We start from the raw sequence: 23750 nt of genomic DNA, 5'->3' as shown, positions 1-23750 counted from the left end.
CTCAGGAAACTGTTTTTCTAGACTCAGAGTGAAGCTGTGCGGACCTACACGAAGGTTGCCTGGCATCTGAGTGAACGTTCCCACTAAAACATGCGTGAAGTATCCAGTTATATGAAGCTAAAGTTGATTGCTGAATGAGTTCTGTCTGGAGATTCCTACAGATTTTTCAGTGCAAAGACGACGGACAGCCAGCTGAATATCTTTAACAATCTGCTGCTTCATTCAGAAGCTGGAATTAAGGACCAGATTGATCACAATCTATCCGTGTTTGACAGTATTTTCATATCAAACTAAATAGAATGACTTGGCAACCAAGTGTTGTGATGAGTGTAGTTTTATACATTCAGCCAGAAGAGCAGTTACAGGGTTCAATAAGACCCAAACTCATCTGGAAGAAGCCAGACCCAGACGATTTCCCTTGTTACTTTGTAGCATTTTAAACTTCAGCCTCTTTAAACGATGACGGTTGCATTATGTAGTCTTGTCTCGCATCGCTTTGGAAGACAATGAAGTACATGACGCCGAATACGAGTCTGGACCTTTCATTAGTTTTGCACAGCTGAATTAAAACTGCAGTCTTGTTGCATGAAGACGTGCCTGCGACAGGAAAACTAAATCTAAAGCACGTCAGCATGGCAAACTGAAACGAATAAGCATGTCCATTATTACCTCCCCCCCCCCCCCCCCACCGCCTGAGAATGGTGTTCAGTTCAATGACTCGTGATGGAACTGTACTTCCAGAGAAAATTGCCACAGAAACTGTTCAGATCCACCGGGTTCAGATCACCTGAGACGGGCTGAAAAAGTTACATTTTGAGCCCGCTGCGTGAAACCCCATGCATTTGTGATACAGCCAAAACAATGCCGGCTGCTCTCAGAGCCAGATCTGTGGTCTGTGTTTCACGTTTGATCTGAAAGAATCCAAACAGTGCACAGAGATATCACAATCTGCAAGATTCACACAAATGGAATAATTCGAATGAAAACGCTTCAGTTCAGTTTCTCTCACCATCATCTTTCCTTCATGTAGCACCACTCAGCTCAGTTTGGTTTTAGTGCTGCAATGTCAAAAAAAAAATCCCCAACGACACCAAACGCAAACTCCACACACAAGAACCACAAAAATGCGGATCCTCCAGTTTAGATCCATATGCAGTGGGCTTATCTGTCCTTAGAAAGTGCTACGCCGCTCTAGGTCCAACAGCAAGTCTTTTCATCAAATACTAGGTCCATATAGTGTGTGTGTGTGTTCATATGTGTGCATTTGCGTGTGTGTGCGTGTGCATGCCTGTACATATCCATCAGATGTTTACAGTAGAGTTGGTGTTGTTCATATGGACTCTCATCTCTTGAATACTGGTGATGATTTTTTTTTGATGTCCAGCAAGGCTCACTCCTACTCTTCGCAAATCCCTGAAAAACAGCAGAGAAACAACGGCCACATATTATCAAGCAGTCTGCCAACAGATAAAGAAATATATCATGCAAGTGATACAAAAAAAAAAAAAACACACAAAAAACACTGTACTTAAACTTAACTTCATTATTATATTCATTCAACTCCATTATACTGAGTTGTGCATTCATAAGTCACGCTGATATTCTGGAGCTATATCTGTCTTTAGCGACGCTCTCAGTTCTGTAACGTTCTGCAGGCTTTTTAGAACTTTTCAGCAGGCTTGCAACCTAGATCCTGCATCCTCACTTGGTTTCGACCTTCACAACATTGAGTAAAAAAGAAGTATAAATTTAAAATGAGTTGTTTTGGATGTGCTGTATTGAGCATTTGACAGTTGTCATTTAAGTCTGGATCATGTCATTTTGTTTACTTGAAAGAGTCCGTTCATCAAAAGTTTTTTTAAAGTCCCAAAATGAACTGATGACAATGAGGACTGGTATTTATTTATATATCTTTTGATACAATTTTGCAAAAATCAAAAAAGCTAAAATCCAAAACCATCTGCATGGCTAAACATTCTGGTACTCTGTTATGTCTGCGAGAGTGTGGAAGTGACCTTACTCTGATGTCATCTGAGTCACCGTCTCCAGTGAGGAGTAACCTCCTTCCATGAAGAGCTCAGTGTAACGACCCATCTTGATGGAGTCGAGCCATTCCCCTACCGTCTGGCTCAGAGTGCTGCAGTTGCCTTCTACACTGGCATGCTCCACTAACAGGTTGGAAACCCTGGTGCACACAAGATGAAGACACAGTAAAAGAAAAAGAGTGAGACAGTCATCAAATGACAGCACAAAAGTGTAATAAATATTAAGGAGCGGGATTCACTGTGAAGCCGAAGGCTCAGCTCATGACAATCACCAGCGAGGCTTCGTTATGCTATTTACGCATCATCACGCAAAGCGGAAAATTGCCGTCCACTCAAAACTCCTTCTCATTCAGCTCACTCTCCATGCTTTCAAACAGACATGTTCATGCTAACCATATTCTCCACGCTCTAGCTAGAACAAGAGTGTGATGTGGCGTCCCTTTAATCTGGCTAACTGTCATATGTTATTGCATGGGCTATTAGGTATGCCACTGATTTATTGACTGTGGTCCTGCAATGTGTTTGTAAATGTGTCTGTGTGTGTGTGTGTGTGTACACAGACAGATTTCCCATCATTTCATTATATCCGCAAAGAAAATCAGGTAATGCGGGTGTCTGACTAAATGTCTGCTTCCCAGCACTGATAGCCGTTTCATGCCATTATACACTAATGCAGTGCATGCGCAGAGTGGTGAAATACTAATTGAATATTCAAATGTTACGATAATCAAAAGATACCCCACTGAATACAATTCAGACTAATGTGCGGTTTTAGGAAAATGGAGCCACTTTCATTTATTTCCTCTCGTCTACTTTGCAGGCATGCAGCAGTTAGCTACTATGTCCGTCCTGATTTAATTATGCAGCGACACAAAACTTCAATAAAGACTCCATTTCTATTTCATCCGAATGGTGACGAGTCTATTAGCTGGCAGAGCTCGGTTTAAGTCACTTAAGAATGATTCGGTCAATTAAAACAAAATGCATTTTCATGATTAAATAACAGACGTATATCTCTTCCTGAAAAGGTAAAACACAAAATTACATTTAGTAGCCGTACAAGCAGTATGTGTGAAAATCAATTCTTGAAAAATAATTGAATCCATTCAAATATTGCACGGAAAGGATATCTTATTCATATGTCAGTGTAACAATTGGCCATCGACTGCTGTTGGCCTTCATAATAATAATAAAAAAAGAAAAACAACAGTAAAAAAAGACTCATTGTTTTGCGCTGTGAATTCATACCTGTGCGAGGAGTTGACCAGTCTTTTTAATGAGCTGGGATTGCGAATGAGTTTGTCGAGCAGACAGACAATCTCATCAAACTTGGGGCGGTTGCTGCGTTCTCGCTGCCAACAGTCCATCATGAGGTGGTATAGAGCCTCGGGGCAGTCCATAGGGCCCGGCAACCTATAGCTCTCCTCTACTGCCTTTATTACCTGCAGACAAACAGGGGGGATGGAGAAAGACAAATAGAGGTGAGGAAAAAAAAGCGAGATGAGTGAGAGAGTAACACCCAGTTTACAAAGGCTGTCCATTCGGTTGAGGAGTCGCAGTGGCGACAAGCCATAGCAGTGAAACCTCCCATGCAAGTCTCAATCCTCTCATCCAAACAGGGACTTGGACTTTAAAAGGTGCAAAATGTAACGTCCAGAGCATGAACAGAGCAGCAAAGAATTATTGTATGAGTAATACAAATATTATATGGAAGGCTGGTCACCAGCTGACATATCCTGAGCAGTGAACAGTGAGATGGCATGAGCGGCAGAACAATTCCTCACACTGTTGGACCTGTGCAGCACCCGAATCTTGATTCATATTAAAATATGCTGATCAGTTTTCAAGCTTGTCCAAAAGACTCTGGACTTCAGAGAAGAGGTGACAGAATTTGGCCCGCACAGTAAACGAGGAAGACCAAACAGCTGTCTGTGTGTATTTTAATAGGGAGTAATGAGATAATACGACGATGCAACATGCACCACAAGACCACCATTTAATGAGACACATTTAAAGAGACAGAGGAAAAAAAAAGAGAGAGAGAGAGGGCAAATGTGAGACATCTATTGCATGAACAAAGTCTGAAGAAGAAGACAACTCGTTTGACGCCTGAACATGCGATTACCTTTTCACAGCAGGACTGCGACAAACTTCAGCAGAAGTAATGCCACTTCCAATTTGAAATCTCCGGAGCAAATTCCTGAACCCAGATGTTTGCTCCAGGGATGCTCCTGCTCTCTATCTGACCCTGCACTCAAACCTCCATGAAGTTAGCGAGCGAAAAACGAAACCCCCCCCCCCCCCCCCCTGCGAGGATCAACAAAGCAATGCATCATAAAAACATAAGTTGTGGATTTGATACGTCGCACGGCCCACTTAATCATTTCCGCGAGAGAAAGCAGCGAGGAGGAGAGGGGTAGAAATGGGAAACAGAAGGAGAGAGCTTAGAGAAAGAGGAGTGCGAGAGCTTGCACTTACTGGCGCAGATCAGAGAAAATCCAGCAGAACGCTTTCAATTAAACATCAAACGTCTTCCCCTCTCCTCTCATCCTCCTCTCCTCTCCCCCCTCTCTAGACTTCTCTGAGACACACGGCCTAATAACCAAAAGGAGGGAGGGAGGGCTCTGTAGCAGGGGATGAAGAGGTCACACACAGGTCACTTGGGTACTTGCTGAGTAGAGCCAACTGCGCGACCACAACAATTCATTTTCATTTGGCCAAATATGTCCAGAATTTGCTGTGTTTTGTTTACAAGTGTTCGAAAAACATTGAGGCCAAATGTGAGATATATAGAGAGCCTAAGTGAGTGTACAGTCTGCTGTTTTCCCAGCCATGTTTTTCTGCTTAGCTCTGCACCTCCGTGTGTATTCACCTGTTTCACTCTTTTTTTGCTGACGCGCGCCTTTCGCTACATCACACAACGACTCTCTCCGTGTGTTTCCATTCATTCTCATTGTCCACACTTTGCAGAAATAGATTCCTAATAATAGGTTCCTGCACAGCCCTCCTTATTTCAACCTCCATTCAGCCTCCGGACAGGAAACATGTGTTTCACCTTTTCCTCCCAAATTCACAAGAAAAAAGTATTTTGTGCTCTAAAACAGGAGAATGGGCATTTTCTAAAATGTATTGTTGATAAATATGGAACTAATATCAATATACGTGTCATCGGAAATCTATCATGATCAGTCTTATGAAGATATGAAGCAACCCAAAGGTCGAGAAGGACTGTCCCAGTTTAGGTTAAGTTGATTCTTGACCTTGGAACTTGCCGTTGAGCAGCTGAAGCAGCAGTTTTTCTCAACTGCTGCTTCCAATTTCCTTCAAGCAAAAGTCTGACATTTTGGGAAAAGCTTATTTGCTTTCTGGCGGAGAGTTAGACGTGAAGATCGATACCACTCTCATGGCAGCCTGGTAAATACAAAGCTACAGCCAGGAGACGGGGGGGGGGGGAGGGGGAAACGGCAAGCTCGGCTCTGTCAAATGGCAACAAATCTGCTGACCAGTCACTACCGGTAATCATCACGGCATATCTCATTTGTTAACTTCCAGACTTTGTCTTGGCTCGCAACCATACTCCAGGAAGTTATTGGTTGCGGCCAAGAAACAGTCCGTAAAACAGCAAAACAGCAAATTGTCATTTCATTTCGACAGATTAAAACATACAAGATGTAAGAAAACAAATACTGGGCGAACTCCACCTGCTGACGAAGATCAAGTGATATTATTGAAAGCGCCAGAACAACTACGAAATGGACATTGAGTTGAGATCGTTTTCTCAGTTGTATTCGCTATTTCATGGCTTCTATACAATCCTGCTTTCTCTGCCTGCACCGCCCAAAAGGTTGAACCCAAACCTTCCACTTGCTGATTAAACTGCAGGGTGACTAGTTTAAAACAAGACGAGTTCAAACTGACAAAACGCATGCAGCATGCAGCATTCGCACAAACATTTCCCAAGACGACGTCGTCACGTCAAACTCACATCTTGATTGGACATCTCCCAGTATGGCCTCTCTCCGTACGACATCACTTCCCACATGACAATCCCGTAACTCCACACGTCGCTGGCTGAGGTGAACTTCCTGAACGCGATCGCCTCCGGAGCCGTCCAGCGAATCGGGATCTTCCCGCCCTGTGACAACATGCGAGAACATTCACCAGATTTAAGGATTGAAAAAGGAAACTTAAGCTCCGAATTGTGACTTCAACTCGTTTTGGCGCTGAACATAAGCAAGACTTACATGTTTGCATCGACAACAGCTCAGTGCCACACTTGTTCAAATTACCTTTTGTTTTGTGTGTATAAACACAGCTGCAGGCATTCAAACTTCCGAGGATGGAAACAAAGAACAGACCTTAATTGAGACACTTGTGCCGCATGTGGTCCAACTTACAATTACACTAATGATCATGATACCAAGTTTGATTTTCTTCAACAAATCCCCCGTCCTAACTGTTGGGGGGCCTTGACATGACGTTGGTTTTCCTCATCTTCATTATCGCGCTTTCATTGCAAAGACAGAAAAGTTCACAGGACGACTGCTGAGTTCCACAGGAGAATGTGGTGTTCGGCTGATGAGTAGTGAAATTAGCTTGATGCAGTGTTGATGAACACAGCGGCGGGATGTCTCAAGGTCTGATTATTTGAAGGTTGTGAATGAAGTTATTCTCACTGCTGTCAGGGGGAGACAGAGAGCGAGACACAGAGAGAGACGTAGCCCGGCAGTGAGAGGTGAGTGACACCTCGGTGCTAATTGAGTGTTGCAGAGACTGTGCCGAGTACTAATTGGTCCTCCTCTTGCAGGAAGCAGCCAGTCTCTGGCTGACAGGACGCCACTCAGCCCGGGACACACAGCTCAATTTAAAACCTGCTGCCGTCTGTATGTATGCGTGTGGGTGTGTGTGTATTCGGTTCGATCGAGACGCTTATGTAAGAGTTTCCAACTTCATCCAAAGTTTGATGTAACACAATATACTGCACACACACACACACCGGATTGAATATAAATGTCCTCAAACACACACCAGTGTGCCCTCTAGTTTCCCTTTCGTCTTTCTCTTTCACACTAGCGCTACACTTTGAGCGATTTGAAGACGTTCCCTTGGGGTCCGGGAAATTGTGACCAGCATCTTATTCTTGATTACTTGAAACCAGAAGTGACAGTGAAAATAAAGAAGAGTTGCAGCTCTGTTATACATATAGAAACATGCCCAGTCTTACCCGTGTGGTGTACGCCGCCTCCGGGTCATCTTCCAGGACTCGGGACAGCCCGAAATCAGACACTTTGCACACGAGGTTACTGTTGACCAGGATGTTACGAGCCGCGAGGTCCCGGTGGACGTAGCCCATGTCGGACAGGTATCTGCATTTATCAGCAAAAACGGGAGGATTGAATCTAAACTGTGCCCTCATGATGTGTACTGTAATAGATGTTTGTTTGCGTCGCTGTTATACCTCATCCCAGACGCAATGCCACGCAGCATACCAACCAGCTGGATTACAGTAAACTGACCATCGTTTTTCTGAAAAGGGACAAACAAGAAAAAGACTTGATATTTGTCTCTGGTATCTTTAGTTACACCACTGCATACAGTCTATGAGAACAGGGAACGGGTATATTTGGGTATATCTATATTCAAGAAGTCTAGTAGTAGTAACGTCTCGGTGTAGTAAACAACTGTCAAATCAAATGACGAAAGTACACATCAAATATATTAAAAAATGCCCTTCAAAATAATTTTTTTTAAATAATTTTTTTGTCAGGCAAAGGTCCCCGACCCACTGAAAACGGGTCCGCGACCCACTTTTGGGTCGCGACCCACCAGTTGAGAATCAGTGAGCTAGAGGACACGTATGACCTCTGCATTGTAAAATGACAGCTCAGCATTCTGTTAACGGCCGCTTAAAACTTGCCTTGCAGCATGAAAGCCATTAATGCCGCAATTAACCGTAAGTTATAGTATCGCGACGAATACACACCACTACATATCCAACTTTAACTCAGTGGGGGATTTACAGTTCTCCCTCGAGCAAGTCACGGCCACTCGTTCCTCACTCCGAGCCCTGGTTTAACCTTCCCTTGTGGGACCTTTAAAAATCCATACCCACGGTTGATAATTAGGTCTTTTTAATCACTAAGGAAGAATGATGATGGGGCAAAGAACTTTTTGCCAAGGACAGAATGGTTTTTTTTCTCTACCTTTGCATGCTGGTCAGGATGGGCGCTCCCCGAAAGAGTAGAACAGAGTATGACCCTGATTTACTCATAAAAAGACCGTTTTTTAAAAAGTCTTAAAGTCGATGCAGCCTTTTTTTTTATTCCATGCCCTCTTCGTCCTTGTCAAAACCAGTGGCACCAGCATTACCTACATTGAAACTCAGCTCACGCTGTTAGATGTTGTGCTAGTTTCAGATAATGTAGCTTTGGGCCGCAGAGTTGTCACAGTATGACATGTTTTCTGGTAATTCAATAAACCTATAGGTCTATATGAAATAACGGCATGTTAACACCTATTTTGTTATTGAGCATTTTCTCATTTAATTAAGAACTGTATTGCAAAATGAACAGTAAGTGATTCTACCTATATAGTGACCATGCATGCACACAAATAAAGAGTAATCTGATCAAGACAATATTATGTTACAATCATGTAAAGTGTGATGTAAAAACAAAAATGATAACCTTCAAATGTTATTCCCCCCGAAACTTTAGTATGTGCTTGTTATTTTCATTTTAAACAACATTGTGTATCAATACTGATACAAACTGTACATTTTAGCACTGTAACTCCTGTTTCCATCACATTGAAAGCCCTTCCACCAGGGTCCCTCTTTGTTTTCTCTGTTTAAGCCTCAGCTCTATGAGCCTTATACTGCATTGTCCATAGCTGTGACCCTTAATCCCGGAGCCAGTCCAGCCCCCTGCTTCTCTCATGGCTGTGTCATTTCTACCCAGCCTCAGTACACCAGCCATCCATGTAATTACTTCACAGGGCTGTCCGGCTGCTCCGCCTGCTGGTCTGCCCGCTCCTCTGCCTCCCTTTGCCATCCAGCAGCATCACTCCCCGAGACGCACCGGGCAGCGGTTTCCACTGACTACAGCCCTGCAGCGCATCCGTCCTCTTGTCTTTTGTCTCACAGCATCCTCCCATTCCACACATTCCGGTTGAGAACATCTTGCTCAGGTCTCAGTCTGCATTGCTTTTCCAGCACCCCGCCACATTATTCCTCACCTTTCCTAAATTGCCATAATTGCAGCGCTGAAATAAGCCGTTTCCATCATGCAATCACGTGACCTTACTTCTCTCATCTCTCAATTAGCCATCTGGCTGCAGGAGTTTACCCTTTCTTTTTTTTTTCCCCACACAGGATTTAGCCTCGTCTGCCAACTGAGCATCTTGCCATTGTAACCAGTGAATAGACTTAAGTTCTCTGGAGAGGGATCACTTAATTCAGAGGTTTGCCAGCCTTCATTATAAGCCCACCTTCTCCACTCGGTGAAGTCCAAATTGTCTAGACAAAGCAGATGTGATTCCAGCACCGAGTGCTCAGATGTCTTTCATATATTCTGGCAAAGTGATCTGTCTCGCAGCCGGGGCTAGTAAACAAAGAAAATGATAGAGTAACTTCAAAGTCTGCACCGTGTAGACCGGCCTTAGAGAAAGAACGCGCCCGCCAACCTCAGTATATGACAAAGTAACTTTGCTTTCCCCTCGACACCTGCCAACGTCTTCACAGTCACACATTTGGCACAACACAGGCTAATTCTTTACACAGACATGCATGGCTATCACATATTCTTCTCCAGTTCATTTCTGCTCGAAAGTGTCGAATGATGAGGCACCGAATTGGAATAATGATAGCTTTGGTGGACATATTCTCCCACAGTGGTGCGTCTATCTCCACCGAAAACAGCTTTCATAGATGTATTTTTCTTTCAAACAGGATTAAACGTTTTCGTTGTTTTTTTTCCCACCCCTGCGATAACTGTCGCCCAATTTGGCATATCCGCAAGTGGTGGCTCTCCAGCCGTGCCCGTTTGCCAATTACCTCAGTACAGACCAACACAGAACTGTGTCTGAGAGCCGACACCACTTCATTTTGATATACCACAAATATGCTGCGAAAACGGTTCATTTTAAATGGATTCTTGAGAATCAGCGGTGGTTTTCCACACCCTGCTCCTCCCAATCATTATCCTCTTTATCCACCGTCTCCTGTCTATAAACATCACACTCTTCCTTCCCATCGCCTTATCATCTTTCACTCCCTTCTCCCCAGATTCCATTCTCTGAACAACCCGTGTCCCCCTCCGTCCTACCTTGAGGAAAGTGTCCAGTGATCCATTCTCCATGTATTCAGTGATGATCATCACCGGCTTGCCTGCGAAGCAAGATATGAGAAAATAACAGGAGGAAAATAACAGCACATATTTGTTTGTATTCTTGCAGATGGATTCAGCTATTCAGAATGGGTATTGTGGAGCTTTCTGAAATGTATTCCATTTCATTTTGTTATTACTGTATTCATCATATGCATAAATGGTATGTCAGAGGAAAGGTCATTTCAGAAGTACAACTCGAAGCACAACTGCGCTTGGTAAAGCACAGTTGGAGCTGTCCAAGCACATCCAAAGCTGACTGATGAAGAACAGCTGGGTCTGACGGATGAAGAACCCTGACTAAGTACAGAGTATAGACTGAAGAAATCAGGGCAGCGTCTGACGAGTTCAGCTTGAGATTCCCAAACATCTACACAGTACAACTGTCACATGAGAAGCCGCAGCAATCTGCATTGTGACGCATGTTCTAAATCCTGCAGGGCCATTCTCGGGCTCGCAACCAAAAAACAAAAAAACGAAGAGTGCAAAGTCTGACTGGAAACAGACATGGTGATGACTCACTCTTGGTGACCACGCCCTCCAGACGGATGATATTTGGGTGGTTGAACTGGCCCATGATCGACGCCTCCCACAGGAAGTCGCGTCTCTGCTGCTCGGTGTAGCCTGCTTTCAAGGTCTTGATGGCAACCTGGATCTCTCTTTTCCCGGGCAGCCTCAGCGGTCCGCTGCACACCTCGCCAAATTCCCCTGTGGCAAAGAGACAGAGCTTAACTGTGGCCGTAACATTTCAGCCCACCTCGATCTGCAAAAGTCTTCTCCAACGATGAAGCAAACCTTTCATAGCTGATGCATTTTTTTCTGTGCAATTGTAATCATTTTCTTATGTTTCTTGTGATCGGAGTTGCAATACGACCAAATTTTGACTTCTGAAAAAAATAATCGGGCAAGCATCACTCGACTCAGTTTTCAATATCGCAACAGATAGATACATAGAATCCAAAAGAAGTGTTGAACTGAAGTTAAGCTGCTGCACAGCACACGTTGCAAATAGACATGTTTGTCAGCGGGACACAAACACCATTTATAGCCACGCAAGCCGTCATTTCCTAGCAGTGTTTGGCTTAATTGAGTATGCGTGTCAGTGTGCTTCTATACAACGGCGCGCAATGATGAATGCAACAGGTTTATGCAGGTGGAAGAAAAACAATTTCGCCCAATTTAAGAGGTAATGAAATGGTTACATTTTATGCAACATGACAGAATCATCATGGTTATTACTGCTCATTGAGTGCGTTTTAAGACTATCTCCGGCTCTGAAAAGTGAAGCCGATGCAGATGTGACTTTTAAATGAATTCTTTCTGATGGCCATCAAGGGGCAACTCCTCTGGTTACAAATATAAGCTTGGTTGTATAGAAGTTGACATTTTGGTCGGCTCCAAATGTCTTATTCAGTGTTGAAAAAGAAGGAAACGACGACTGCCAAAAACCAAGATGGAGATGGCCAGAATGCCGAACTATACAGTCGATGAATACAGCATTGTTTAAATTCAGCGGTTACAAGATGATAGTATTTTTTTACCTTAGAACGCTTTACTGAACAGGTTCACTTCAGAATGAACCATAATGTATTCTGTGAGACATTATTGTGGCCAAATCAGCCCCAAACTGCCGCTAGGAATAAGAACGAGTATAACACACACACACACACACGCAGAGTTGACTCACCAGCTCCGATGATCCTCTCTATGGAGATGAACGAGACATCAATCTCTTGGGCAAATTCATGCACGGCCTGGTTGGGATCCTCATAGGTGAGGGGGTCAATGTAGGTGCGCACCCCCGGGAACTTTACTGCAGACACACACGCAGTACACTCCCTTATGATTATTCGACCTTTTATAAAAAAAAACTCGACTCCGACTCAATCTACTGACCTACTGAGACTCGTCTACTGACTGACTAAGTAAAAAACGAGAACAAAATATTATGATTCATCACTTTAAGTTGCTTTTTGTCGGCATGATAAGTAATTCAAATTCATTTGGAGTATGAATCAATGTAACCGTGATGGCACACTGGTATTTCTTCCTGAGCGTCATGGTCGGCTGTGATGCCAGCAGATGGCTGGCCGGATGCGACGGCAAAAATGTGGCCAACTATATTAAGCTGTCATGGCCTATAAATCATCATAGCTTTAGTGTGTCCTCTGCCAACACGGCTGCCACCGAGCTGGTCTGTAGCCGTGTCATTTAAAGAATAGCTCCTAGTACAAAACAATGTCAACTGTACACACACACACACACGCACACACACGGCTACGGGGATGAACAAACTCATACAGACATGACCGCAGTCTGAACCCTCTACTGTACATGTAGTGGAAACTGTGGATGAACTGACACACACGGAGTGAGTTCGGGCTCCGTTAACGTACTGTGGCCGTTGTGGAAGTGCATCTTCTCCTCTTCGGGATCCTGCTTTGCTTTACTGTAGCCACACCGCCTGAGAGGGAGGCCACACAAACACATCGCAGTCAATGTCATGCCATAGTTTTGATATGTGCACATGTCACGGCATGACATGTTGCTGTTTCAAGGCAGAACACCTTATCATATATGTGTATTAATGGTTCATACTGATGACCTACAGGGGGTTGACAAAACAATAACAACACTTCACTTTCAGTCACACAGTACATGCATTTTCAATTGATATGGTATAAAAATGCCGTACGCCCTTATACATTTGATCTACTGTCTATCTAAACAGAAAGCAAACAGTGGCATTCACACTGAGAGAGAAGAAAAGGGTACCAGACAGAGATCCCATAAAGATACCATAAAATGTCCCAGACACATAAAAAGCTAATCCTGGCCAACACAAGGCAACGATCACACTTGGTTCCAACTGCAAGATCAGCTTTTTATGTCCTCCTAGGTTCTGCTCACTTACATTTCAAGGTTTTACAAAAAACATTGCTGAAAATGCTGAAAACTTCCAGCCTTTTAGACATCAGCAAAGGACTGCAGTTTTCAAATAATACCATTTTCAAAGAAAGCCCTCGTCAATCGATCAACTCTGACTTTTGGCAGAGGAGCGAGAGCGGTCTTGAGCTTTTTTTCGAAAAAGGCTACGTATAAAATAATGATTTTTTTTTTATCAAGTTGCCCGAAAGGAGAAGGGAATAGAAGAGAAATTCCTTCAGTCACGGCCTTCTGTCTGCATCCATGTCATATCCTTCTCTCTTGGGTCTGCGTCTCCCCTGATGTACAGGCCAAAACCGGTATCAAGTTGTTTGTTGTGCCGCTGTGTATCTGTGTCTGCGCTCAAAGCTTCCGCGTTTCAAGATTTGGACAAGCAGCATCACAGATAATCAGAGATGACCCAGATTATACAGGAGGATTGATAAACGTGATGTTCCACACAAACGCACATGCAAACATATGACCAAACGGACACAGAGACACACATTTAAAATGGTATATTATGAGAGGAAAATGCATTGATTCACTTTATTGTAGTTGTAAAACCAAAACTCAACTGAATGTTTTAGATGCCCGAGTTTTCTGGAGTTTGAAAACAAAAAGCTCACAACACACAAGGGTCATGTCCATAGGACAGCCAGGCTTGACTGGAGGGGTTCAGTACGTGCAGCTGGACAGTCTGTGGGAGGGGAGTCTGCGTGTGTGTGTGTGTGTGTCTGTGCATTTTCTACATGTGTGTCTGCCCGAGGCGGCTTGGTTTGCTGGATCTGTTGAGTCAAGGGGTTTGAGCACGCTCATGAGAGAGATACAGTGGTTGGAGGCGGGTCTGTGGCGTTTGTGTTCCAAATCCATCGCTGGAAAATTTGGCATTCCTCCATCTCTCCTCCCCCACACGAATCTAGAGCGATCCTCTTCCCAAAAAACAAAACCACCACCGTTTCCTTCCGATTGGCTCTTTAATCCTTGGACATTACCAGAGCCCCCACTGTCTATCCGTCTGATCTTGCTGTCCAATAACTACATGAATTCAGACTCTGAGCTTCGTAAAAACTGCCCTCAGCTGTATTAATTATGGTTCAGTAATGGCATTTGGACATAATAGTTGTTAATTAACTTAAGTAGATACATGTCACAGTAAAATAAGGTTTACGAAGATGGAATCCGGTAAAAAACAAAAACAAAAAATAAAACATTCATGGACATCAGATCATATAAGAACAACAGGCTGAATGTCTTCTCAACACTGCATACATTTACGCAGGCCAGGGATTACATGCTCTGCATGTGTTTGAAAGCTTCCCTTGATATACACAGTACTTGCATTCATGTATCTTTTGTGTGTGTGTGTGTGTGTGTGTGTGTGTGTGTGTGTGTGTGTGTGTGTGTGCGTGTGCGCGTGTGTGAAAAGGAAATCAGAAAATTGGTTGTACCAATTACAAGACCCCATTAAGTGAAGGTCACATGAGACCGGAGGGTTGCAGATACAACATGAATGCAGTGTGTAATGTACAGAGTGCTAAACGCTGATGTAAAACAGAGCAAAGTTGTGACACCAGACATTGAGAAGATTCCACTGGCTTGTATGCATCATCGCCGAAGCTCGAACCTAAAACCCTGAATCCTCCTGACCTATTACAAATCTCTAACCTCAAGCCACGCATCTAATCCCATAATGCTGCTTCTGCAACACAGAAAGATCTGGGTCACAAATTAGTTTTGGCATTGCTCATTCTTTTGTTAGTCAGCAATAGGACCGAGGAGGACAAGTGGATAACCTCTGACGATGCCAACATTGAGAAATGTTCATGACTGTTGCGCCTGTAAAATAAATGATAATAACTGTATTTAGAGGTTTCACGCAGAGCAGCCTCTTTCATCAGAATGAATAAATTACGTCACATTGTCCTTTGCTTGTTAAACGTATTCGCCATTATTTCCCTGAAGTGAGCGTTTAGTCTCATCGTCTAATGATGCCGCTTGCTCCAAAGATGAGAGGATGAGGGGTGTCACTACAGACATTTAGGTCAGCACAGTTGATGGCATTTAAATGTCCCATATTGTATAAAGTGGAATTTACATCCTTACGTCTTTTTTTTTATATCATTAAGCAGGTCTAGGTGCTATATGAATATTGTGAAAGTATCAAATCACAGAGAATTGACAGTATTAAGACACTGTGCCTTTTAACGAGCTGCCGGGACTTCCATAAGGTCACAAGATTACAGTCAGCAGTGCTGCTAAACTCTGTTGACACAAACAGTGAGTCCCCAGCTGCAGTGATCCTGAGAAGATGGCGAGAGCACAGATGATAGCACAGATGAGGAAGACCGGAAGCGTTTAGGAATCACACGCAGACTGGGCTGTTTTTTCGGAAGGGGGGTCTTAAAGAGACAGGCGCTAAAACAAAGCGCTTCAAATGGTGAATACAGCCATTTTCAGAGAGACTGAGAGAAATTATGTGTTGTTTTTTTAAAAATTAAAGCATGCAATCATGTTCTGCTCATCACCTGAATGGACTTAAATGGACTTGCATTCATATAGCACCCATTCCCACACATATTCATACAGTGACGGCAGAGGCCAGATGCCAACGTGCTCATCAGGGTCTAATCCAACCGCTCATTCACACACACACACACACACACACACACACTCGCAACACCGAACCGACAATCTTGAGATTAGCGGACACCGTATCATGAGTGTGTCTGTGTTCCTGCAGGTGTGTATTTAGGACTTACCGTCCACTGAGCAGGAATCCAGCGACTACCGCCAGTAGGACCAGAGCCAACGTGATGGCCACCGCTACTATCGAAGCTTGAGCGCGCTCACTGGTCGCGGTTACTGCCAGAGGAAAAGAGGTGGGATCAGACACAAATAGGACACAAACAAAAGCCCACCTGTTGTACAAGCAGCCTCCAAAAAAAGAAAGCAGGTGGTAGTCTCGTACAAGTTGAACTTGTATGCTCATGCTCTCCTTCTCTCTGGTGTACTCACAGTAAGGGCTGGTCTGGAATTCAAAACGTCGGCTAAATGCGCCATAGCCTGCTGAGGTCCTGGCTCGCACCTGTAATGCAGCATATGCAAATATATCACATCTACAGTAAAAAGCACAGCATATCCATTTTTACATATATTCATATGCATTACACATTTGAAACTTTGACTCAACAACTTCTATCTAATTGCTAATTCACCTCTTCTCACCTCAGACTACAGTGCTTTTTGTCCTCACATTATTATTCATCAATGCCTTTTTTTATTTATTTGTTTTTTTAAACCCATGTTTGACCTGGAAGATGTAGACTGAAGAGGGCTTCAGGCCTTCCACCACCATCTCAGTCTCCTTGGATTTTATAATCGTGTAGCTGGAGTCCTGTTCCTGTGGGAGAAACGGAGGAGTTGTAATTAATCAACTTGCATTAAATACATGTTTTGTAGCCTTGATGATCATTTGTTGCTGCAGATATTGCACATTTGCGTCCTCTCGCCTGCACATGTTCCTTATTCTTTAGCACATTTGTATGGCTAAGCTACTGGGGATGCACCGATATTAGATATAAAAGCAGAAAGTGATTCAGATAGCTGGATTGGATATAGGGGACACCGTGGTCCATCTATTGAACTATATTCTTCGATTTCCTGTTTAAAGATTTGACCAATGTGTCGCTTCATTAAAAAGGTTTACAATTGAATTCAATTGTTTTACCAAGTTGCTGGTGTACGATTCATTATTTTTTAGTTCATATCTATTATCTATATTTGTTACATTTATAAAGTTAGGAAAGCAATGTTTAAGTCCAGCCCTTAAACATAAAAGAATGATCTCGGGCACCTCCACACGGTGAGGCATACAGCACATTCATCAAACACTGGTATCAGATCAGTACTCGGTGTCGGCTGATACCCAAAGCCCGGGTTTCGGTAAGGGGACTGAAAAAAGACAGATCGGTGCATCCCTATAAGCTACCTGTAGAACGTGTGTGAGTGCGTGTGTGTGTGTGTGTGTAAAAGCATGTGTGTAAGGATCAGTTTCCCAACTGTAACCACATCGGGTTTAAACACAGCTAAATGCCCCCTCCATTAGCCAGAAGCCATTAGCTAACCACTGACCACAAACCCTGCTCTGCCCTCCTGTATACCTTTATTCTGACCTTCCCAGAAAAGACGACAGCGGGCGACTAAAGAGAGAAAAGAGGAAGGGCACAGGAACAATGATCTGAATAGAAGTATCGAATTCCTGCCTCTCCCCAAATCCAACTTTTGAAAAAGAGAGGAAATAAAACCCCCACACAGCTATAGCTCTGTCAAATGAAAGTCTTTTTGAGGCGAAGGTTTTTTTAGAGGCCACTTTAAACACTAAATTAAATGCATATTCAGCTGTATTTCTGAAGGCAATTTGAACAGTCTTTGTCAACACGTTTCCACAAATTGAACACGTTGAATAAATGGCGCACGCAAACAAATTTGCCGACAGGGCTCATTACAGCGAATACAGCCTTAATTTGAAAGTCAAAGGTACTACAAGGTCCTTTAATGTTGTGTTGATTTTGGCAGCACAAAGCAGCGAGACGAAGCTCTGCTCTTCACTAATCGTAAAGAAAAAGTAAAATACACTTATGCATAACAGTGCGTGCAAAATCAATACCTCTGCGTAATCTGTGTAAATGTGAGCTTTGGTAAAATACTCGGCGGAGAGAGACACGTAGTTTCGTAAAACGGGCAAAATTATTTTTACCTTTTCAAAATACTTGATCTCGTACTCCAGGATGATGCCGTTTTGCCGATCAGGCTCCGCCCAAGAAAGGGAGATGCTGCTCTTCCCCGTAATGCCTTTTCTCACCACACTCACTGGGGACGGTGCTGCAAACACACAAAGATAAAAAGACATAATACAATTTCAGGAACATTAGTGAACATCCAGCAGTTTAATATGAAGCATGCCAGTGCATTGTTATTTTTAATTCCAGTATTATCCCGACTGACATAACATCCTAATCAACACAAGGGAAGCATTGTAAAACCGGTTGGGTACCATCAGCTTCTATAAGACATCCCTCTTCTGAAGACACCTCATGCTTTGATGTGTACATGCACAGAGCTAGTTGTAATGCTTGCTGGGACTGTTGTACGTTATGAAATATTAAACCGAAGACGAAACATCAAAGAACAAAATCATTAAAAAAAAAAAAAAGACCAAAAATGATTTCAAACATGGTGGTGAAAAGAAGGGGGTTGTCTGCAATCTGGCAAAAAAGCTCCACCTGTGCCTAATTAAACTATCCCTTCATATCTTGCTGTTCAGTAGCTGCTGGCAGAGGAGCCCATGAAGCCAACGATGACACCACACATCTGGCACACAGCTTTTAGTGTACCACGTTTGATTACAGGGGGGAAAGACGGTTTGTTTTAGGCTCTTTGCGAAGTTCCAATGTCCATTATAAGATTTTTTGGTAATTTATTCTTTAAAGTTCTGATGTCAAGTGAGCTCAGTTGTGTGCGTTCACATCAATCGTGGAACCATCCTGTTGTAACATGAACTGTTGGCCCGTCTCTCAGAGGGACAGTTGGAGAGTCTCTGACACATAAAGAGCTTTTCACCAGGCAAAATGCTCCCTCAGGCAACATCCTGATAGTGTGTGTGTGTGTGTGGGTGTGTGTGTGTGTGTCTCCTGCAAATGCTAAACAGCGTTTTGGTTTCAATGGCCTCAGCAGAACTCCACAGGGAATAAATCATTGCTACCAACACAGTAACTGTATCCTGAGTGGACAGTCGCACAGAAGTGTTATCTGCAACATCTTAAAAGCCTGAAACCAGAGAGCCAATCACACACACACACACACACACACACACACACAATGCTTAGACGCTATCAATGCCGGGATGTGATGATGGGAGAGAGGAGAGGGCTTCTTTTCCCAGCAGCCTCGTGGGTAACAATAGATGAAAAAATAAGTTGAAATCCAACGAAAAAAGGATGCCGATTGCCATGCCATATCTATAGAGAATAGAGGGTCGTGTGCAGATTGCAGAGCCCTCTGTTCTACAAACTTGTGATTTGGGGTTATAAGAATAAAGTTGATGTGCCATTCTACTAATAAAATATGTATACATTTTAATTATGCCTGCTGCAAATATGTTTTTTTCTGATATAATTGATAAATCTGTCAAATGTTTCCCCCCCCCCCCCCCAATCCGGGGGATCCGCAGCTCTCTGGATTTTTTTTCTTGAAAAATAACTGAAATGCTGCATTTGTTATTTAAATGGCTGAATTTTCAGCTAATTGAGGAAAGTTAGTTTAGGAAAGTCTTCTGTGCAACTAAGGCATGTCAGAAATTTGAGTGTAGAACTGTGTGTTTAGAAGTTATAATAAAAGTGTTTAATGATTCGTATTTAAGAATTCATAATTAGTCATAATCATAAGTGTTTTGGAAATGCATAATTAAGATAAGCATAAAGGTGTTTTAGGATTAGTAGCTAGAAGTAGAATTTGAGACATGAAGCTTTTGCCAAAAGGTGCAAAGTCTTATCTTTTATATAGAATGTATTAAGAGCGAAGGGACAGAGAGGCTTTTAGACAGGCGATTAAAGGGGGCACCTGGGACCTGGGAGTTAGCCAATAGGAATTGTGATGGACAAAATGGGAGGAGTTTCGAACTGTATGAGGGAGGGACGTAATCAAGTATTTTCCTCTCATCTGGCATTAAGTTTCCAGGGGACGGTTGTGTCTCCTGAGGAGCTGGGAAGAGTTTTTTGCACGGGGCTAAATCGGTTAATATTCCATAGAAGTCGTGTACTTCACTGTATACTTGTATTTGCTTCAGTAGGATTAAATTCCTTTTAATTGTCAACCAGTTTCGGTAACGTTATTGCGATGCGGTGCTGCTGAAGACTGCAGCACCGCGTGCGTACAGGCTCGCTCTCACGGTGGGGCAGTTCTGGCCCTCACAGGCATAAGTAATTCTGTTTATATACTAACGGATCTAATCATCATGTCATTTGTATCTGTTCCTTCTCAGCCCTAACCTTTCCTTTTCACCAAATACCAAAAACAGCACAGACGCGCAACGTCCATATTTAAACACCCGAAGGCAGAATCTTAGTCAACAGGAGCCACACAATGAGTGCCACAACTCAGCGACTGAGACTAAACTAACTAGTGTTTTAAAACCCGACGGATTTGAGAAACTTTGAGGGTGGGAGGTGGGATTTGAGGGTGGGAGGTGCTGGAAGAGACGGAGGGGGGTGCGAGAGGAGGAGACGGAAGAAAAGCGAGAGGGTTGACAAAAATGGGAAGAAAGTGAGAGATGAGAGATAGAGGGAGAGACGTGGTGAAAGCAACACTTTGGTTTTAGCAGCAAGGAAGACAGAGGAATCGCACTCGCTGGTTCGAACACTTCCAGTGCCTGTTACATCTGCTAATGAGCACCTACAGTTTGCTATCGCACTCCACAAACTAATTTTAAAACGTCTGTGATGTCATTTTCTGTTTTCCCAATCGAGCCGAAGCTTCCATTTCATGCGGGGACAGGTGGAGAAAGCTATTCAGCGGACGAGTGCAGCCCTCCAGTGTAAGCCTCAGATAAGAGCACCGTTATCACCGTGCAGAACATAAGCCTCTCAGACCGCTATCTGTCCGGAGCATCACTGAAATCAATACAGACCTTCAACTACCTGGTTTATTATCCTTTAACTATACCCTCGGAGAGTGACAGCTAGAGAGACCCAGAGACAGAATGAAAGCGATATGGGAGACCACGAGAGAGAGAGAGAGATGGCTTTATTAAGGCTGTAAAGCACCGGAGCTGCTCTCATCTTTTATTTTTTTATTTGAAACTTAAACACCTGTCTACCTGCTCTATCTCATCCCGCTCTCATGTTTTCATTCATACAATTGCAACAGTGACAGTCATTTGGCAGCCTAGAAACTCATCCGTCACGCAACATATTGCAATCTTATCGGTGGCAACCGGTATATTTCAGTCAATCAGGAATTCATAAAGATCATAATAGGAAGACTACTGGAAGTACAGGACGCCTTCTTGGTCTGACCATAAACTGCAACGTCCCCAGACCTTTGCCGTATGTCATTCCCCATCTCTCTTTCTGTATTTCCTGTCGGGTATAATTCACAGGAAAATGCGTTTAAAAGAAGACTGAATGTACAAACTCAACCAGATGGAAAGCAATCTTCTTATAAAGTGAAACGTTCTAAGAAACAATATGGACGATGTGAACCCTGGCCCGCTTCTTTCCTACAGCCTATCTCCTCTGCTCTGCTCTACCAAATGTGTCATCAGTCTTTGAAGACGTCTTCCACTTCCTGCTTGGGAGAAAAAAAAATACCGAAAATGACATACCTAAATTAAAATGGCTCCTAAGCCAAACATACTATACGCATACATCAGGTAAAGCAAAAAGAGAATAAACTGCTGATTAAAGTTTCTTGTGAAAGTACCAACACTTTCACACTCAAATTGAAGTGTGACTCTAGAGGCAGATGTCCCAAAAGGACATTTGGAGACTCCAAATGTACACGTGGTACAAAAATGTTATTCTGAGTCACTAAATACATTAAAAAATAGAGCTAAAACACTCACAAATTAGCGTTTTTTCCAGTTTCAGTGCAAACAACCTCGCTACCCCACTGCTTTTATATCTATTATACATGACTAAAAGCAAAAGTAAGACACATGGGCAGAGCACCAGGCTGGGCTCTTATTTTCACCGCCCACAAGGTAATGCATCACGATTCATTTGATGAATTGCCAACAACAGCACAAACAATGTATGGGAGCATTTAGTGCGCAGTTACCACGCAGTGCTCCCACACTGTGAACAACATGCAAAACTGGGCACGAGGAAAGACATAATAGAGCTGAGCTACCGCAGGAAGCCATTACATGACCATCAAGCTTATCGGCCGACAAAAGACTGAATTGTCTGTGATTATTGACGATGTGTGGTCAATTCGATTATTTGTTCTCATGGTTTGGATTCATGAATTTCTTTTTCTTTTTGTAAGTTAATTCCTACACCTTTCCTTTCCTCATCACAAACCTCCCCCATCATTTCCACAGCTTCTTCCTCTACCTCCATCCTGGTCTTCTGTCCTTCCCTCCTGCCTTTCACCTCTCCTCCTCACGAGTACCGACACTTTAATATTCAGCAGGTCTTCACAGGAACACTGTGAAATCACCTATTTCACGGATCCCTTATCGATGGTGACACTTCCCACACATCAAAAGGCAGATCCTCCGACTCCTTCTCTCCGTCTCCGTCTATCCGAGACTACCCGTCGACCCCCGTTTCGCACGACTTCGGTCTTGGTATCTTGTTCGTGCCTTTTTACCCTCCTGAGCAGAAGCTCAGTCAAAAAACACAGATGTTTACAACGCTGATCAAAGTCCTCATTGCGTAATTAGATCTGTCATAGAGAGGCGAGGCAGGATGTTAAACTGCTCGTTACGATTAATGCTTCAGGATTATTGTTAACGTGATTGTTCTGATTACTTTGGGAAATCATTTGAGAGCGAGGAGTTCACATCTAAATCAAAATCCACATTTTCCCTCGTACCTGTAAGAAAAAAATGTATTTAAAAAATGTATTTAAAAAAACTCAACAGCAATGCCTCTCTCAATAAATCATGACCTATTACCACAGTTCCTACATGAAACTGCTCATAACAAGTTCTGTGGATTATGTCGACTAACCGGGTCATGATCTCTGGACAGAGACATTGCATTTAGGCTCCAAACGATCTTATTCTAAGCCAAACCTACCCTTATTGAGTGGTTTCCTTGCCTAAACTCACCAGGTTAACCACACGCATCAAGACACTCCACAAAACGCTACCACGCCAGGGGCTTCTGCCCGTGAGGCAAAATATGAGGAGTACAGATGAGTTCACATTGGAGGGTTTTGTACACCTTGACATCCCGGCTGGGTGTGGTTTAATTAGGTGCAACAAAACTTCTGGCAACTGTCAATCATGCTGGACGTGGTCAGTGGCGCAGCACACAACAACCTTTCAACCACAACATGTCCTTTAATTCATGTTATTCTAGTGATCGCTGCACAAACTCAGCGGTGCTCCTGATTTATTGTGTTCCCAAATTAAAGAGAGGATATTTATCCAACATCGACAGAAATAAAAACACACCCTAGCCTAGCCTTGGCCTCATCCATGGCAAAGAGCTGCACATTGTATCCGTCTGTGACTCAGCCAACCGTGTGTAATCTAATCGAATGTAGATCCGAATCTCTACATGGTCCAGTGACTGCTAACTTTAATCGAGCCGCAACTCCAATGAACTGAATGTGGATTCTGTCGTCTGGTGTAATCCACTCAGTCTGCAGACGGGCACAATGA

At 43.3% G+C, this 23750-nt stretch overlaps 1 protein-coding gene across 1 annotated transcript in view; it reads right to left on the bottom strand.

Moving 5' to 3' along the window:
* Positions 1-1301: 1301 nt before the first annotated feature.
* epha5 (EPH receptor A5) overlaps positions 1302-23750 on the bottom strand; it is a gene marked incomplete at its 3' end in the record, with an annotated part of 47730 nt that continues 25281 nt past the window's right edge. The window contains exons 5-18 of the mRNA XM_079289286.1: positions 18114-18238; positions 16668-16757; positions 16373-16442; positions 16117-16219; positions 12826-12893; positions 12117-12242; positions 10952-11137; positions 10370-10431; positions 7504-7571; positions 7270-7411; positions 6031-6180; positions 3294-3487; positions 2021-2185; positions 1302-1413 (exon numbers count right to left, since the gene is read on the bottom strand). Coding sequence (XP_079145412.1) covers positions 1302-1413; positions 2021-2185; positions 3294-3487; positions 6031-6180; positions 7270-7411; positions 7504-7571; positions 10370-10431; positions 10952-11137; positions 12117-12242; positions 12826-12893; positions 16117-16219; positions 16373-16442; positions 16668-16757; positions 18114-18238 — 1661 coding nt within the window. The remainder of the gene's footprint in view (positions 1414-2020; positions 2186-3293; positions 3488-6030; positions 6181-7269; positions 7412-7503; positions 7572-10369; positions 10432-10951; positions 11138-12116; positions 12243-12825; positions 12894-16116; positions 16220-16372; positions 16443-16667; positions 16758-18113; positions 18239-23750) is intronic.

The sequence above is a fragment of the Melanostigma gelatinosum genome (genome assembly GCF_949748355.1).
Source record: "Melanostigma gelatinosum genome assembly, chromosome: 18".
Classification (NCBI taxonomy): Eukaryota; Metazoa; Chordata; class Actinopteri; order Perciformes; family Zoarcidae; genus Melanostigma; species Melanostigma gelatinosum.
The sequence above is the reverse complement of the archived record's forward strand: the minus strand, read 5'-3'. Positions and strand labels throughout refer to the sequence as shown.